Here is a 16,899-nt window from a genome sequence, read left to right on the forward strand (position 1 = left end):
CAGCCATCAGCTGCACGCCCGGGGTGGCACCTCGCCCTCCCCAGCATGGCAGGGGGGTGATGTCCACCTCTGGCGGTGGGCAGGGGACTGTTCCCCACCCAGAGCATCTGCTTTCCTCAGGGTGCTGGGCCCCTGCCTGGCATGCAGGCAGCCCCTGCTTCTAGCTCCAAACACCGTGAACTTGAACAGGAGCACAAACCTAGCTTCACCTGCCCACATCCCTGCCCGTATCCCTGCTTGATCCCTGGCTGCGGTGCCTGACTTGGTGTCTCCCGCAGAGGAGCTTCAAGCTGGCAGCGCCAGCCGCCTTCGCAGGCTCCATTGTGCTTCTCCTTTCCAGCTCCCTGACAGTTTTAGCTGGATCTGAGTGCCAGTGCTGCTGCCTGGCCAGGCTCTGCCCAGTGCCTGCATGCCGCAGCCCTCCCCATCCCACTCCACCGGCACCTGGTGTGCCGTGTGCCTTGTCAGTGTTTACTGCTGCTGCTGGTGCTGCTGCTCCTCCTGGCTGGTGCTTTCCTGCTGAGCACAGGTAAGGCCAGAGGTTCGTGCTCAGCTGCCATAGCAAAGCCGTGCTGACATGGAAGACAGGGCAAAGGGGCCATGGCCGGCAGAGAAGGCAGCTGCCAGAACGTGAGGGGCCACACTGGCACCTCCTGTGCTGGTCTGCGCTCACAGGGATGGCTCATCCCACTACGGGTGCTGTTGGGAGGGTGCCTGTGCGCCCCAGGTGTGATTAATGCAGAGGCACCCTCAGGTGCCTGAGGGACTGGGGGATGATGGGGCAGGTCTGCTGCAACTTGAGGTGCATGTGAAGGCTCTGGATTCACACCAGTCTTTGGTCTTTGGGAAGCCTGTGACTTCTCACAGCATCCCACAGCATCCCAGAATATCCCAGAGCATCCCACAGCCTTCTATGGCACCCCACAGCATCCTGAAATGCCCTGCAGCATCCCGCAGCATCCATGACATCCAGCAGCATCCCACAGTGTCCCACAGCATCTCAGGGCACCCGGCTGCATCCTGTGGCTCGGGGACAGCGGGCACAGGGGGTGCTGCCTGTGGGTCAGGGTAGGAGCCCCGGAGTGCCTTGCTAGGGGGCTCAGTTCCCCCAGGGAACACACTGGGATGCAGGAAGGGGATGCTGTCCCCAAACCACCAACGAGGCTGTAACCGGGGAGCAGGGGCTGCCAGCTGTGCAGGCGCCCCACAATCGGCTCCCTGTCCCCACAGCCCTTCCCCCAGGGGACTCAGAGGCTGCCATGATGCAAATTGCACAAATTCTTGGAAGAAAAAGCAAAAAATCATTAAAAGCAAATGTAAGGAAAGCCCTGAGCTGTAAATCCATGCGAGTGCAAGGGGATACTTGCCCTGCAGGCAGCAGGACTGGGCTAATTTGGCACAAACAGTTTTGGTGGTGCTGCCTCTGAGCATGGCTGGGGGAGCTTGCATGGGGATGCTTTTGGCACTGCCAGTCTGTGCTAGGCAGCGAGAACTGGAGAGGTTTCGGTGGGTGAAAATGCCGATCAAAAACTTTCTTTTTGGATTTTCGGGTGGGGGAAGCTGTGAAATGAGTTGCGGGGGGGGGGGTGGGGGGAAGCTTGCAAATAGCCATTTTTTACTCTTCCGTTCTTTAAGTGGCAAAAAATGTACTTCATGGCCTAATAAGATTTTTTTCCACAGCAAAGAGCTTTTCATCTGTGTTTTCATATTCCCATTCTTTAATCTGGGCTTAACTGGGGGATGCATCTTCCCTCTGTGCAGCAGCTCCAGCTCCTCTCCCCTGATGCTTTTATTTGAAGTGGGGCAGGGGGGCTGTGGTTGCCCCCCCCGTCCCCTGTGCAGGGGCTGCAGGGAGGAGAGCAGGGAGCAGGGCTGGAGCATGATATTTAATTCACGTCAGGAAATGTCTTCTTTAAGCTGTTATTCCTGCTCCCCTCTTCTTGTCCTCCTTCTAGCAGCAGGAGGGGGCTTGGTTCGGCTGCAGTGCACCCATCATGGTGCTTCCGTCATGCTTTTCTGGGTGTCCAGCACCCAGTTGAGTGCCAGGATCAGCCCCCATAAGCAGTGCTGGGATTTCTGAGCCTTAAAAGCTCTAAACCTGGAAAGAATTTGGGATCCTCCCAGGATCTGCAGCCTCGGGGGGTGGGTTTTGCAATCAGAAGCAGCAGGATTTCGTGGCCGGGGTTGTTAGCAATGCTGGGATGCTGGCTCAGCTCTGCAAGTTCCAGCAGCTGCTCGCAGAGCATCCAGCCTCTCCAGTGGCCCAGGGAGGGTGACAAGGGGCCACTTTTTCACTCCCCTTTCCACGAATGATATAGGAGTATCCAAGGAAGCTGCTCAGAGTTGGGATCAAAGCATAGGAGGGTGGTTTCAGCAGGGGTGTGTGGTTCAATGCAATGCATGGCACTGCTTCCCCTGGCTGGGTGCTGGGGTTCAGGGGCTGCTGGGAGCTGGAGGCAGCTTGCCCAAAGTGGCCAGCAGCATGGGCTTCTCCTGCTCCATGCCTCTGCTGGGAGCAGGGCCCTGGGCAAGCTGCTCCGACCCACTCCACCTTCTCCACTATCCTGGTGCTCAGAGGCTTTGCAGCATCATGGCCATGCAGGTCCCCCAGCCATGGGTGAAAGGTCTGGGTGCTTGCAGGGGCAGGCAGGGAGCTGCTCACATGAGGATGCACAGGGACAGCCACCTGCCTCAGGGTGCAGGATGGGGTCCTGCTGCAGGATGGGCACCCACTGCAGGGTGAAGGGTGGGCATCCACTGCAGCCACCTGAGGAGCATGACCTGAGCCCTTGAGAGCATTTTGTGCAGGATCCAGGCGTGGAGGCGATGGTCTGAGCTGGGGGGATACTAGGCACTGTAGATGTTTCCCTGCCTGGTGCAGCCCTAGCGCTTTTCACTGTACAGTGGATGGTGCTCAGCTCACCAAAGCCCAAGGCACTCTGCTTTGGATGTCCAAGCATTTCCAAGATGTGCATTTCCATACGCTCGCTCCCATCTCTCTGAGCCCCCTAAGAGCACTCAGATGCCTCTGCAGGGCCAGACTCTGCCCTTTCTCCAGGCCAGGGTCATGAAGGCTGCCTGCCGAGGGGCTGCAGCATTCCTTGCCCGTGCAGGGTCAGGATCATGTGAGCACCGTGAAGAAGAGGCAGGATGGAGGGCTGGTTGCAGCCGTGGGGGTGGGCAAGGGGTTGCTCTTCCTCCCTGTGTGCCTCTCCTCACCCAAAAAGCCGTGTGATGATGCTGACTTTCTGCAAAGTGCTCCTGGGCACTGCTGTGGAGCTTGGGAAAGGACCCAGCCAAGCAATGGAGCCAGGACTGGGTGTCCGGGAGGTAAACGCCTTTGCAAAACAGAGGGGTCAGGTTAGGGGACCGCTGGTGCTGTGTGATGCCAGTGGCCACACTGCCAGCTCCACACTGTCCCCAGGGTGGGCTGGCAGCCAAAAGCCATGGGATGCATGCTTTCCCCTCCACAGAGAAACCCAGCCTGGCTTTTCAGGGCGAGGGGCAGCTGCAAGCCGGGGGTGATTCGTTGCCAGCCATGCCAGGGGAGCCGATGGCGTGGTGCGGGGGTTTGAACCCCACCGGGGTCCCGCGGGGCCGGAGCTGTGACCGCCTGCCAGCACTTTGCTGTTTGCAGCGGAGCCATGTGCGCAGCAAGCTACCTGCGTGGGCCGCGGTGCCAGGGTAAAGCTGGGCTGGCGCCCAGGAGCTGTGTAGGTTTTTGCAGCCTGAGCCCCTGGAAAAGGACCAGATTTCGCTGCTGCTTTGCAAGCTGCTCCCTCCTACAGGGAGGAGGTGTCTGCCGCCAGCCTGGTCCCTGGGAGTTCAGCCGTGAGGATGAGCTGTGTGAGGCTGCTGGTGGCTAGCGGACGGCTGGCAGGGCTCGGTGCCTGCCCTGATGCTGGCAGGGACCTGGCGGGGCAGGGAGGCTGCAAGCACCAGGACTTGGAGTTAAGTCACCTGCACCCCTAAACGGTGCAACCATGTGCTGCCATCCCAGCTCCCCCAGCCTCGGTGCAATATGGTCAGTCCTGGGGAGGCAATTTCTCCCCGGTACTGTCGCTTCTGCAGGCCGTCACTCCGGTCATGCAGGAGGCTGCTGGTCACTGCAGTGCATGGCAGGGGTTTGCTCCCAGTCGCTCTCCTTGGGACTGAAGTGCCTTCTGCAGGCACCAGCACTGAGATGGCCTGAACCAGCTGGGTCTCCCGGTTGCTCTGTAGGCTGGAAGGATGTTGTGCTCAGCACCGCAAAGCACCATCCCGCAGTTCTGTTGCTGCAGAAGCTGACCTGGGTGGATGGGGCTGAGCACTGCCAGGTGGGAAGGGCTGTGGGGAGCTCCACGCCCTCCTTGGGGCTATCCGTTCTCCCCAAAGCACTGGTGGCTGTTGCAGGCTGCAGCTGGCTCCAGGCTGAGCCGTTCGCCTTTTCTGAGACCGGCCCTTTCCCCCTGCCTACAGCACAGCAGACCTAGCACTTTTCCAGCTCCTGCCTCAGCTGCATCCAGTCTGATTGTTGCATGTTTTCCCGGGGTGAGCTCCCCGGCCAGATCAGGGCAAGCCCCAGCCGTTTGGCTGCCGCTGAGTGCAGACCGAGGTGGTGGGAAGATCTCGCCGATGCTGCGTGGCTGCCAGGAAACTGCAGGCAACAGGCACCGATCGCGTGTTACACCCAGGGGAGGAGGAGATGCTCCCTCTCTTATCTTGCCAGTGTGTGCTGGAACTGAGCTGCTTTTGCATGCACCAGGGAGGAGCTGGCATCCTTCGAGGAGCCAGGCTCAGTGTGTCAGGGGGACGCGAGCGCCGTGCCAGCCTGCTCCCATGCCAGGAGAGGCTCGCTGAACACCCTGCGAGGGTTCAGAGAGGTGCAGAGCCACTGGTCCCTTACGATGGCTGGCCTGTGCTGAGGAGTGGGTGCAGTGGATGTGGGAGACCTCTGCAGCAGACGACCCCCAGAGTGCCATCGGTGCCTGCCCACTACCTGGCTGTCGTGGCCCATTTTCTTCAGGATGGTGGGTTTGGTTAGAAATCGCACAGGTTTGCATAATGCTGCTTAAAAACCTCATCCTTGATTGATTTAGCCAAAATTCCCAAATAAAGTCCCATCAGCATCGCCCCAATACACTCCCATCCACCGCAGTGAGGAGGATGAGGCGTGGATGAAAGGGCAGAGCACAGCGGGCACAGCTCTCCCCGTTCAGAGGCTCAGCTAACCCACTCCAAAATTGGGATTCGTTTCCTTCTAATCAGTCTGTGATACATGACAGGCTCACCCAGCACTCTGGTTGCAGAGGTGGTTTAACATTAGATTTTTAATGATCCCTCCATTAATCCCAGTATTCTGGGTTTTAATACGTGCTGCCCTTTGACCATTGGAAATGATGAAAACTTTGATTTCATGCATATTGGATACTTCTGGAGTCTAGAGCCAGGAATAGCTGCTTATCCATGCTGAGCGGAGGGGATTAAAGTGCTGGGGGATGGGGTGGGGTGGGCATGGATGGCTGGGATGGGGAATGGGATGCAGCTGGGATGGGGTGTGGGATGTGGCTGGAATGCAGAGTGGGATGTGGCTGGAACAAGGAGAGGGATGTGGCTGGGATGGAAAGTGGGATGCAGCTGGGACAAGGCGCGGGATGTGGCTGGCATGGGGAGCAGGACACAGGGCTCCAGGCTGGGTGGATGCGTGGGGAGGGGGATGATGGCCCCTGGAGGGACAGGACATAAGCTCTGTCCTCCCCCATCCTCTTCTCCAGCAGGTGCACGTGAGAGCCCAAGTTATGCTGCACAGCGCAGCAGGCCACAGGGAGGGTGCCCTTGCCCCGGGGGTGGAGTGCAGGCGGCTTCTCTCCTCCCCATCACCCCACAAGGCAGAGCTCCCAAGTGCCTCTGACCCTGCTGGGCCCATCTGGGGTCTCGGGTTAAAGAGGGTGGAGGCAGGTCCTGGGGGTCTTTCTGGCATCCCCTGTGCCCTGATGGGGTTCCAGCCAGGCTGGCGGCAGGTTGTGCCCGCCTGGGACCTGCTGCAAGCACTGTGTCACGCTGGGTAGCTGATGTGCTCGCTCTGGGTTTTGGCATTCCTGCAGTGGAGGTGGCTTTTCCTTCCACTGGAGGAGCACAAACCTGGGCGAGAGCTGGACCTGGGCTGTGGGACCCACTGCCCAGGGGAAGGGAGGTCTGGCCACCCAGCATGGACAGTGCTGGGGCAGGCAGGGGCTACCTCCCCGAGTATCGAACCACACAGGGTTCGATAACCCTTCATTAGGCTAATTCTCCTTCACAGGTGACACAGGGGTCTGTGGTGGAGCAGAAGCATTTGTGGGGGGAAGGCTGGTACCTGGTGCTGGAGCGGCACAGCACCCCAGCACAACTGCTTGGGACAGGGAAACTGAGGCAGCCAGACACTGGCGTCCCCACAAGCTCTGCAGCCGCTCGGCACCTTCCGTTTGCTCTCAGTCCCTGTCAGCCATGGGAACATCATCTCTGAAACCTTAATGGGAGCTGGGCTGTGGTAGCGCGGGAGTGGAGTCTCAGTGGCCCCGCACTGTGGGTGCAGCCCCCGGGGGAGGTGATGCTGACACTGAGGAGGGGTCCCTGCACTGCAGCTGATGCTCAGGGCAGGCAGCAGCCAGGATCAGCACCTTTTTAGTCCAAATCGCTGTTTTCTGTCGCCTCTTGCAGAGCCTGCTGGCCACCAAAAAGCCAGGGGGAGTGTGGCCGCGCTCCCCGTGGGCAGCCCCAGCCCATCCTGGCTCCTTTAGGACCCAGCAACACAGTGGGAGCAAATGCTGGCAGTTTTGCCTGCCTTATAAAAAGCCATAACCATGATATTGCTGAATAAATGAAGCCATCAAACAGAGGTGGCAACAAGATTACAAGACTTCATGAGTGCTGGGGGCAGAATAAAATTGTCCGTTTAGCTAACACAGTTGTTTCCTGATGCTTTCCATGTTAAGTTTTAATCTCCTTCGCTCTTCCCAGATCCTGCCCCCCCGCCCCTCTTGCTCTCTTCCCTGGAACAGGGCTGGAGTGATGGATGGGGACAGAGCTGCCCAGCTGGTGCAGGGTACAGGCAGGCAGAGCTGGGTGTCCCCTTCTCTGGAGGCTGTAAACTGGGGGGCTGATGGAGACCCCCAGCCTGGATCCAACCAGGCTTTGCATGATTGTGGAAATCCCATCAGGGCTGGAGAGCCGCTGCCTGTTCCCAAGCCCCGGGTTGGGAACATGGGACATGAAGAGGTGTCCCAGGCTGTCTGCCTGTGCTTGGGTGGGATGTGACCATACGGGAAGGAGCCGTCCTGCCCAGGGCTGCTGACCATTGCTGGTCAGGGCTGGTCCCTGCACTGGGTCAGGCTGGGGATGTGTTGCAGATGTGCTGCCCTGGGGGTGCAGCAGCAGCTCCCCTACATGGAGATGGGATGGAGGGGGCATTTCTGGGCACAGCACCCGCAGCAGGGGTCATGTGGGCTGTTCTCCTCAGTGTGCTGATCACCAGCATCTCTGGCCTCAGGTTCACTTGGGTGTCCACCCTGGTGTGTGTTAGGCAAAAGTCTCATGGTGATGCGTGTCACTGCTCACCCAGTGAGTGATGCTGAGGGCTGTGGGACAGCGCAAAGAGACAGTGGCAAGCGGGGAGCATGGTTGAGACGGGCTGCCCAGTACATCCTGCAGCTCCTCACATCTGGGCTGCAGATGCCTGGGGGGCTGCAAACTCCATCCCGACTAAGCTCCCTCCAGCAGCATCCTCGGCTGCTCGTCCCAGCATGGGGGAGCCAGGGCATGGTGTCCTCACCAGCAGAGCCGGGCTGGCACCGAGCTGCTGGGGAGGTCTGGATCTGCCACCGGCCTTCAGCAGGCAGGACCCCAGCAGGCACCTCTTGCAGATTTGCACAGCTTTGGGGTGCTATTGCCTCTCACCTCTGAGTCACCCCCTTAGTGTCACAGGGGACCAGGGCTGGCATCCCCACAGCTTGTCCCTAACAGGGTCACCTCCTGCCCATTGCCATCAGGCTGTGACCCGCTGCTGCCGAGGCATGTGGGGACCCAGGGATGGAGCCTCACACATAGCTCAGCCCAGCCCCATTGACATTCCTTGTTGGGGCAGACCGCGGTGTTGGGGGGGCTTCTGGCATGCTGCGGGTGCCACCAGCCCTGCACTCACCTCCCCCCGGCACAGCCTCCTGTTCGTGCCCAAAATAGCTGTAGGTGCTTATTCCTGGTTGCTTGGCATTTCGAGCGCTACCACTGCAGCTGCCTCCTGCTGCAGCTTATTTCCTCGTTTACGAATCCTTATTTTTTTTCCCCCCTGCTCCGAGACAAGACCTATTTTCAGCTCCCGGTGATGGCTCTGCCCTTCCCCCTCTCCAGGGTAGGGTGTGCTCCCAGGGCTTGCGAATGGATCAGCCCCCCCCATATATATATACATACATATATATATATATATATATGCTTTTTTTTTTACAGTAGTGAATTAGCGGTCCATGCCCTGCCTGTGTAATTGGAGGAGAATTACAGATGCGCTCAGTGAAGTAGAATTTATGAATTTGTTTAAAGCAGCAGAGTGTAATGGCAGCCAATTTACTGCACCGCCTCAGCACACGGTGCCCGTTGGCAGCCGTCCCCCAAGCCCAGCCAGTGCCGACCTCCCCTCTCCAGTGAGGGGATGGCAGGGATAAAAAAGCCATAGGAAGGGAAAATCAAGGAGGAGGTTCCCGCAGCCTGACCCCTCTGTTCTTGGGGGTGGTGCGGGCGTTTTGGGGTGCTGCCAAGAGATGCCCCACCGTGGCAGCTTGGCTTCTGCATGCTCACACGGGGACCCCTCAGCCATGCCCGGAATTCCCTGTTAATTGTGAGATGTTGCTCTAAGCACCTTCCCTCGGCCAGCGGTATGAAATGGGGTGGGGGGGTCTCCTTGTCCACCTCCAGTTGGTTTGACCCCCTCTGGTGTCAGGGTCCGGTGCAGATGAGCCACTCTGCCCCGCCAGGCCCGCGCTGAACCCCCTGCTTTTCTCTCTTGCAGCAACATTGCCGAAGCGCTGGTGAGCAAGGGCCTGGCTACTGTCATCCGCTACCGGCAAGACGACGACCAAAGATCCTCACACTATGACGAGCTCTTAGCAGCAGAGGCTCGGTGAGTGCCATACCAGCGTGACACCACAGGGTGCCCGTGCTGCCTCTCAGGGTGTCTCAAAGGGAGGTGCAGAGCTGCACCACACCCCCCACCCCTTCCCATCCCTGCTGTGTCCCTGTCCATCCCTCTGTCCCCGCTGCTTGGGCTGACCTCCCTGCCCCGCATCCCTCACAGCTGGGGCAAGCTTCCTTCCCCTCCACAGGCAGTCCTGGCTCTGTGAGATCTCCAGCTTCCCCGCCAGACCCACCCCCAGCAGCCAAAACCATCCCTGAGCCCATCTGTGTGTTCCTCCCCCCTCGCCCGATCTCCTCCATGCTGCTGGTGCGGCGCTGGTGCCGCAGACGGGCTCAGCTTCGGTGCTGGCAGAGGGCCAGGCGTGCCATGAGTCAGTGGGAAGCATCGGGCTGCTTGGCAGGTTCTCCATGTTAATGCCAGAGCTGCCGGTAGGCAGCTGAAGGCAGATAACATTTGCAAAACGCCTGGGAGGTTGTTTGGAGTCTCACGGCCCATTGCGTGCATCACATCGGGGTTCAAAGGGCCCCGCTGCACTCCTCGGGGCAGCAAGCCCAGCAGAATGCCGCCACAGCCTTCCTGCCCCGGCCTGTCTGCCAGAGTAGTAATTGCATTTAAACCCTGTGACGTCTGAGCCAATCCGAAGGACTTGAGACACATTCTGGCCTCCTGTAATTAGGCTGAGGTTATCACGGTGAGAAAAATGCATGTGGATGCTTCCCCACGCCGCGTCCTCGGTGGAGGCGGCAGAACCGCTGATGCAGGCAGGGGCGTGCTGCCTTCTCCACCAGCTGGGAGGAGCGGAAAGGGCTGCGTGTTCTGCCTGAGCGGGCAGCCTTGCCAGCTCTGCTGCCTGCGCCTCACGTGCGGGCCACATCGCACCTGAGCAGGTGACGCTGGTGCCCACAGCCGGCCCGTGCTTGTACATCGCTGCGGTGGGTGCAAAGCGCAAAATGTTGCCTTCCTCAGTCAGCACCCACCTTCCCGAGCTGCTGGCCTGGAACGCGCAGCGTGGGTATGCCTGTCCCAGGTGTGCACAGCTGAGGTTGCATGGTCCAGGCATGTGTGATCCAGCTGTGCACAGTCCAGATTTGCATGGTCCAGGCATGCACGGTCCAGCTTTTCACAGTCCAGGTGTGCATGGTCCAGGTGTGCATGGTCAAGAATGCATAGTCAACATTACACGGTCCAGGTGTGCGTGGTCCAGGTGTGTGCATGGTCCAGCTGTTCACAGCCCAGGCACATGTGATCCAGCTGTGCACAGTCCAGGCATGTGTGATCCAGCTGTGCACAGTCCAGGCATGCATGGCCCAGGCACACATGATCCAGCTGTGCACAGTCCAGATTTGCATGCTCAAGGCATGCACGGTCCAGCTTTTCACAGTCCAGGTGTGCTTGGTCCAGGTGTGCGTGGTCAATGTTGCATGGTCCAGATGTGCATGGTCCAAGTGTGCATGGTACAGGTGTGTGTGATCCAGCTTTGCATGGTCCAGCTGTTCATGGCCCAGGCATGTTTTATCCAGCTGTGCACAGTCCAGGGTGCATGGCCCAGGTACATGTGATCCAACTGTGTACAACCCAGACACACACAGTCCAGGTGTGCATGGTCAAGGTTGCACAGTCCACTTGTGCACAATCCAGGCATGCACAGTCCAAGTGTGCATGGTTCAGGTGTGTGTGATCCAGCTTTGCACAGTGCAGGCGTGCACAATCCAGGTGTGTGTAGTTCAGGAGTGCACGGTCCAGCTGTGCACAGTTCTGATGTGCATGGCCCAGGCACGTGTGATCCAGGTGTGCATGATTCAGATGTGCACAGCCCAGGCATGCACAGTCCAGCTCCCTGCAGGAGGTGATCACATCATCCAACCCCATTTGCAGCCCAGTGCCACCTGCACCAGAGCTGGGTCCCTGCCCCACACCTCCGCACGGACAGCTGTGCCCGAGCCTTGCAGCCCTGTGGGGAGAAGCCCAACAGCAAGTCTGGTGCTGGCTGCAGCCCGTGTGTCCCCTGTCCTTGTCCCTCAGCCCATCCTCCCTTATGGCTGCATGAGGAAGGGACCTGCCACTGCTGCTGTGGCCCCGTGGGTGCTGGCCTTGCTCCGGCTGCACCGGAGGCAGCTGCATGGCTGGACCCAGTGGGACGGTGGGATTTCAGCTCATCCTTGGCAGCAGCTGATGGTGCTGTGCCGACAGCAGGGGAGAGCAGCTTTGAGGGGGTTGCGGCGTGGTTTCTGCCAGCCCGCTGTGCAAGACTGTGCTCAGTTTTACTGCAAGCCTCTCGCTTGTGAGGGGGAAGGTTGATAAATGGGCTCTTGCACTTCCTCTCCCCCTCCAGCCCCGTGCAGTGTTGGATTGGTGGTCGGCAGATTGCTTGGGGCCCCATTGCTGAGCGACAGGGGTGTGCCTTTTAGAAAGTGGATGTGCCTGGCATTAAATCAGTATGTCGGAGCACTCCGGCATGGGTGATCCTCCAGCTGGATAGTTGGGGTTGGATGCGGCACATGGAGCCTGCAGCCACACTCCAGATGGGAGGGGTTCAAATTGGGATGCCCGGAATGTGGGGATGCTCCTGCTCGCTCCTGGGTGTGGGGCTGCAGGTCAGGGGTGGTGCTGGTGGCGGAGGTGGCTTGTCCATGCCATTAGCCATGGCACACCCCAGGTCGGTGATTGTGCCGGTGTGGGGCTGGCGGCTGCCTCCCACTGGGCAGAAGAGCTGGTGGCTCTGGGAGCAGAGACAAGCTCTGGAGGGGAACGGGAGATCTGGGGCAAGATCAGCGTGCAGGGTCTGGAGCTCGGTGGAGGGGGCTTGGAGAAGTTTGGGTGATTGCTGCTTGGGGTTTGTAAAACACCTTTAACCTTCCCAGCTCTTTACTGAAAACTGGAGCCAGATCTTGGCTTAAGCTGCAGGTGCCTGCTGCATGGGGTGTTTTAGAAAGGAGGTCATTAGTTTTCCCATCCCACCACATTTTCCTGGAGCGGGTGTGTGCCCTCCCTGCATCCCCCAGCCTTGCTTTCCAGCAAGGGGCTGCTCCAGCACCACACGCTGATACCGTGCCAGTCTGCTGCAGCCCTGGGCTCTGTCAGTGTACCTGCCTGCCCCAGCCTTGCAGGGCAAGGTGCCTTTTCATAGTCCCCCGTGGCAAACCCTGTGGGAGGGAGGGGAAGCTCTGGAGCTGGCAGGGGTGACTATGGGGATGTGGGGCTCATGCATGGGGTGGCCTCATCCCGGGGGGGGACCGTCACACTGCCCACGTTCCTGCACCAACGTGGCACAAGGGTGAGCATCCCTGGCTGCCCTTGCAGTGGCTGCCAGCCTGCCAGGTGTTACAGCACTTGTTTAACATTGTCTTTCTTCTTAACCTGGGGAAAGAGCTGTTTTCCTGAAAAAAAAAAAGCGCTATTTCTGGCCGAGCCACTTATCCCTGGGTGCAGTGCTGAGTGGGGAGGGACGTCTCAAAGGAGGGCAAGGGAGAAAGAAGAAATCCTTTTGCTGATTTAACAGGTTGGCTTCTTCCAGACAGCTCCTCAAATGATCCAGCTCAGCAAATTGATTGCTGTACAAAGCCTTGGTAGGGGCTTTGAATTTTTCCCCTTGTATTTTTATTGTCATCATGGTCCACTCTGAACAAATTCATGCCTCTTGCCTGGGAGCAGCTGTTAGGTAGGCTTCAAAAATGAGGAGCTTTCATTTCCAGCCTGCTGCAGGAGCCCGAGCACTGGCAGCCTGGGCTGTACCCATGGGGAAGGGGTGAATCTGGGGGACTGAGGGGTGCAGCAGCTTGTTGTTTGAATTACATGAGCATCTTGTAGCATGGGGATGAAAGGTGGTGAAAGGAGGATGAACTTCTGGCTGCCCTCCCATTGCAGAGGGATGTCCTGCCGTGCTTGGGGATGGAGGACCAGTGCTGATAAAGCAGGGCTGGCTTTGCTGGGAAAGTCTCCAGCTCCAGGCATCCTTTGGGATGAGCTGAAGTCTCCACCTGGCCTGGCTGGGGGCACTGGCAAGCCTGAGCAGCATCCTCCAGGAGGTGTGGGGCAGGGACCTGGTTTCTAGCCCCACTTGGGCTGCTAGATTTGCCACCCTGCTGCTGAGGGGCTAAAAAAAGCCCCAACCTAAAAAGCACCGAGCAGTGAGCTCACAAACAGCCTTAGGAGTTTGCCCCGGTGGTGGCAGGCATGCTCAGCCTCGGCGCGGCACAGGCAGGGCGGCAGCAGCTCCCCCACCGGCTTCTGCTCTGAGCTGCTAACACCTGGAAAATAAGCTTGGCCTTTGGAAGCTGGAAAAGGACAAATCTGTCAGGGGAAGGAGCTCTAATGAATGTGTGCTGCCCTTTCACCTGCCACTGCCAGCCCTGCCCACGCAGGCAGCTCAGCTGAGGGCAGTGCTGCTCCGTTCCCTCCCGCACCCAGCAATAAGCCAGCCCAGCCGTGAACTGCATGAAAGCCAAATAAATCTGCTGCCAGGTCACTGGTGCGGCTGCCCTTGCCATCCACCCACCAAGGCAATGAGCCCGGCACCGGGGAACCACGCACCCCAGTTCTCCCCGTGCTGCTTGGCTGCAGGTGTGCCCTGGGCGCTGGGGGGAGAGGACCAGCAGCGCTGCAGTCCCAGGGCTCTGCCGGAGAACCATGTCACCCATGCCCTCCACAGCCAGCTCCAGAGGTTGCTCCCATCCCGGTGCTGTACCCCCCTTCCCAGGCACAGCCGGCCCAGCAGCCGACAGCCAAGCTGGCTCGGCACCCGCTGCAGAACTGGGTCCAGGTCTGGGGCACCCACTCGTTTTTCAGCCACGAAGTGCCTTCCCTGTGTGGTGTTGCTTCATTCACACCTATCATCTCTATATTATTTTAACCTACAAGGAATTTATTTCCGTTACAGTTGGAGCATTCACTGTGTATTTTGCATTTAAAATGCTTCATGTGATTAAGCACTGAAAGAAACAGAAAATTTTGCATCATGCTGGGGCACTCACCTTCTTGTTGATCCCTCCCTTTGTGCGGGGAACAAAGCAATTTAATTTGGTAACAGGGACGAGTGGGCCCTCTGATCAAGTATGTGATGAGCTCAGGTGAGCTGTTGAATGCCAGTAATTGGGATTAGCAGGCTAACGAGCTGGCTGGTCTCTCCCTGGGTGGGCACGGGGGGCAATGCCAGCCCTTCCAGCTGCCGCAGCAGGCTGATGGCTTAAGCCACCTTTCTTTTGCAGGGCTATCAAGAACGGCAAAGGGCTGCACAGCAAGAAGGAGGTGCCAATTCACCGGGTGGCTGACATCTCTGGGGTAAGGACCTGCCAGCGCGGGGAGCAGCTGTGCTGGCCGGGAGAGGTTGTTTGCTGGGATGGGGGTGCATGCAGCAGAGCTGGAGAGGTGCTGTGTGCCGGCACTTCTGCACGACCCGTGGTCCTGTTCGTTGCATGTGGGATGTGCAGGAATTCTGTAGGCAACGACACCTGCCTGCCAGCTCTGCTGGGGTGTGCCAGAGGAGATGGGGCACGCAGCTGAGTGTAGGGCAGCCTGTCCTTCTCTGCTGGGGCTGGTGGCCCTCCAAGGGCCACTGCAGAAACTGCTTGTCACCCCCAATGCACCCTGAAAGAGTAAAATGAGATCTCTCCTGGGGGTTTCTCTTCTCCGGGAGACAGTGAGGAGGTCTCACCATGTCCCTCATGCTGGCTTCACCCCAAACATCAGGGATGAAGGGGACCCCACAGTGCTGCAGAGTTTCGCTGTGCAGTGCTCCTGTGGCCATGCTGGATATGTTCATAAACCAGCAGAGAGGGGCTGTGTCCATGCCCCTGGGTTTGATACCCTGGCTCTTGAGAAGGTCCTTCGTGTCCTTGGGGGGATGGAGCTCTGTCCTGGGCACCCCAATCCCTCGCTGTCCTGAGCACCCCAATTTCTGCCTGTACAAGCCTCCTGCCCTGCTTTTAATTGCTGGGGTCTGCAGCAGTGTCTGCTGCTCATACGAGCTGGAGGTTTCTTGTCCTTCTGGGATCTCCACTTGATAGGGCACAGGGAAGGATGCTGCCTGTGCCAGCACCCACTCCTGGGGACGCCCCCATGGCAGAGCTGCTGGCTCCTCAGGGCTCATGCTGGTGCAATTGCCCGTGAAGACTGAGACAAACTGGTGGTAGTGGGATGCAGGGACATCCCTGCTCCAAGCCCCCCAGCCCCACTCCCAGCAGAGTTCTTGCACCGGGGCTGTGCTGCCGCCAGGATCATTAAGAGGCCCCGTAACTCAATCAGGGCAGCCAGCAAAAGGGTTGGAGCCGGACAGGAGAAGGGCCCCCGCAAACAAAATTAGGCTAATACATCACGGCTTTTATGAAGATTTGTTAATCTTTTTTAATCTTTAATAGTTTTCTGTAAATTGATCCAGGCCTTAGTTAGCCACATGTCAGCAGTTGTGCGGTGTGATGGATTTGGGTGCATGCCGGGCTGGCAGTGGGTGCTTTACCACTGCCGAAATAATTCAATGCAAATCAGTACCGGTGCGATCCTCCAGCTGCCTGGGCACGCACTGGGATCGGTGAGCGCCCGTGCCCCAGGACCTATGGCGTTCAGGATGGCAAGACAGTGTGCACCGCGATTCCCATGGCTCTGCTGTCCCTCCTGGCTGTCGATCCTGGCTCTCTGGCAGCATTCCGTGGAGAAACAGCATTGGGAAAACATGGGCTTCTGGGCTGTTTCACCTTCCAGGTCATGGTAACAGGATGGTCACAGGACCCTCAGTGACACCCATGCCTTGGTCCCCAACCCTGACCCATGCTGTTGCATCCCATGGGGTGGCTTCAGTGCATCCCTCGCCTGTGGATCTCAGCTTGTGCTGTCCACTGTTGTGACACCATCCCTGTGTCCTTGTCCCTGGGCCATCATCTCTGTCCCCACCCGGTCCAGCTGCCAATCTCCGGCTCTGCCTTACCCTGCTCCCCATTCCTAAGCATCCTGGCTGGCTTAGTGACCAGGATGCGAAAGTCAGGGTATTAGCTCAAACACAGGATTCAGCCTGGTTTTCCCAGCTCTGGTGCAGCCTCCTGTCCTCCAGCCCCAGCTCATGCCGGAAAATGTCTCTTTCCCATGGTTTGGCCATCCAACAGCTGTGTCCAGGGCATCCCAGGAGCATCCTGCTCCTCTCCAACACCTCAGGTCCTCCCCAGTCCCATTGCCACTCTGCCCACAGGCGTTCCCTGCCGGTAGGGAGCTGCAGAGGGAAGCAGCCTCCCTCCTCATGGACCTGGGATGCTGCAGGCTTGTTAAGAAGAAAAATCGGCCCCAAAAAATAGAGAAAAAGCAAAGAGCCGTACAAATCCATGCCAGCTCACTTCTCGCATTAGCGTGCACTCCGGCACGGGAGTGCAGGCAAGCGCGTGGCAGCCCGGCTGCCGGAAAGCCTCCTGTCCTTGGGAAAAGTCCTTGAATAATTTTGCATAATTGGCAGAGCTTCACATAAAAGTGGAGTTAGGATGGTATTTTTTTCCTCACTGTATTTATGCATAATTTTCCTTCAATTCGCAGCTAATTAAACACTGGAAATGTTGAAATAATAGTAACAGGGGTGATACTACCTGGGTGGGAGGTGCAGGCAGGGAGCAGAGCAGGCAGAGCTGGCAGCACCCTGGTGGGATGCCCTGGTCCATCGTGAAGTAGTGAGGCCCAAAAAGGCACAGGATGGAGCTGCTGGGGGGGAGTTTCACCCGCCAAGGGGGATGGGTGAAGTAGAGTGGGTGGGTTGTGCCCAGGAGGTGCCTCTTTTGTGCCCGGGA

At 58.5% G+C, this 16,899-nt stretch overlaps 1 protein-coding gene across 1 annotated transcript in view; it reads left to right on the forward strand.

Annotated features, from left to right (window-relative positions):
- SND1 (staphylococcal nuclease and tudor domain containing 1) overlaps positions 1-16,899 on the forward strand; it is a 128,908-nt gene that overhangs the window by 64,379 nt on the left and 47,630 nt on the right. Inside the window, exons 13-14 of the mRNA XM_055807921.1 lie at positions 9,017-9,127; positions 14,347-14,419. Of these exons, the coding sequence (XP_055663896.1) occupies positions 9,017-9,127; positions 14,347-14,419 (184 nt within the window). The remainder of the gene's footprint in view (positions 1-9,016; positions 9,128-14,346; positions 14,420-16,899) is intronic.

The sequence above is a fragment of the Falco peregrinus genome, chromosome 6 (genome assembly GCF_023634155.1).
Source record: "Falco peregrinus isolate bFalPer1 chromosome 6, bFalPer1.pri, whole genome shotgun sequence".
Lineage (NCBI taxonomy): Eukaryota > Metazoa > Chordata > Aves > Falconiformes > Falconidae > Falco > Falco peregrinus.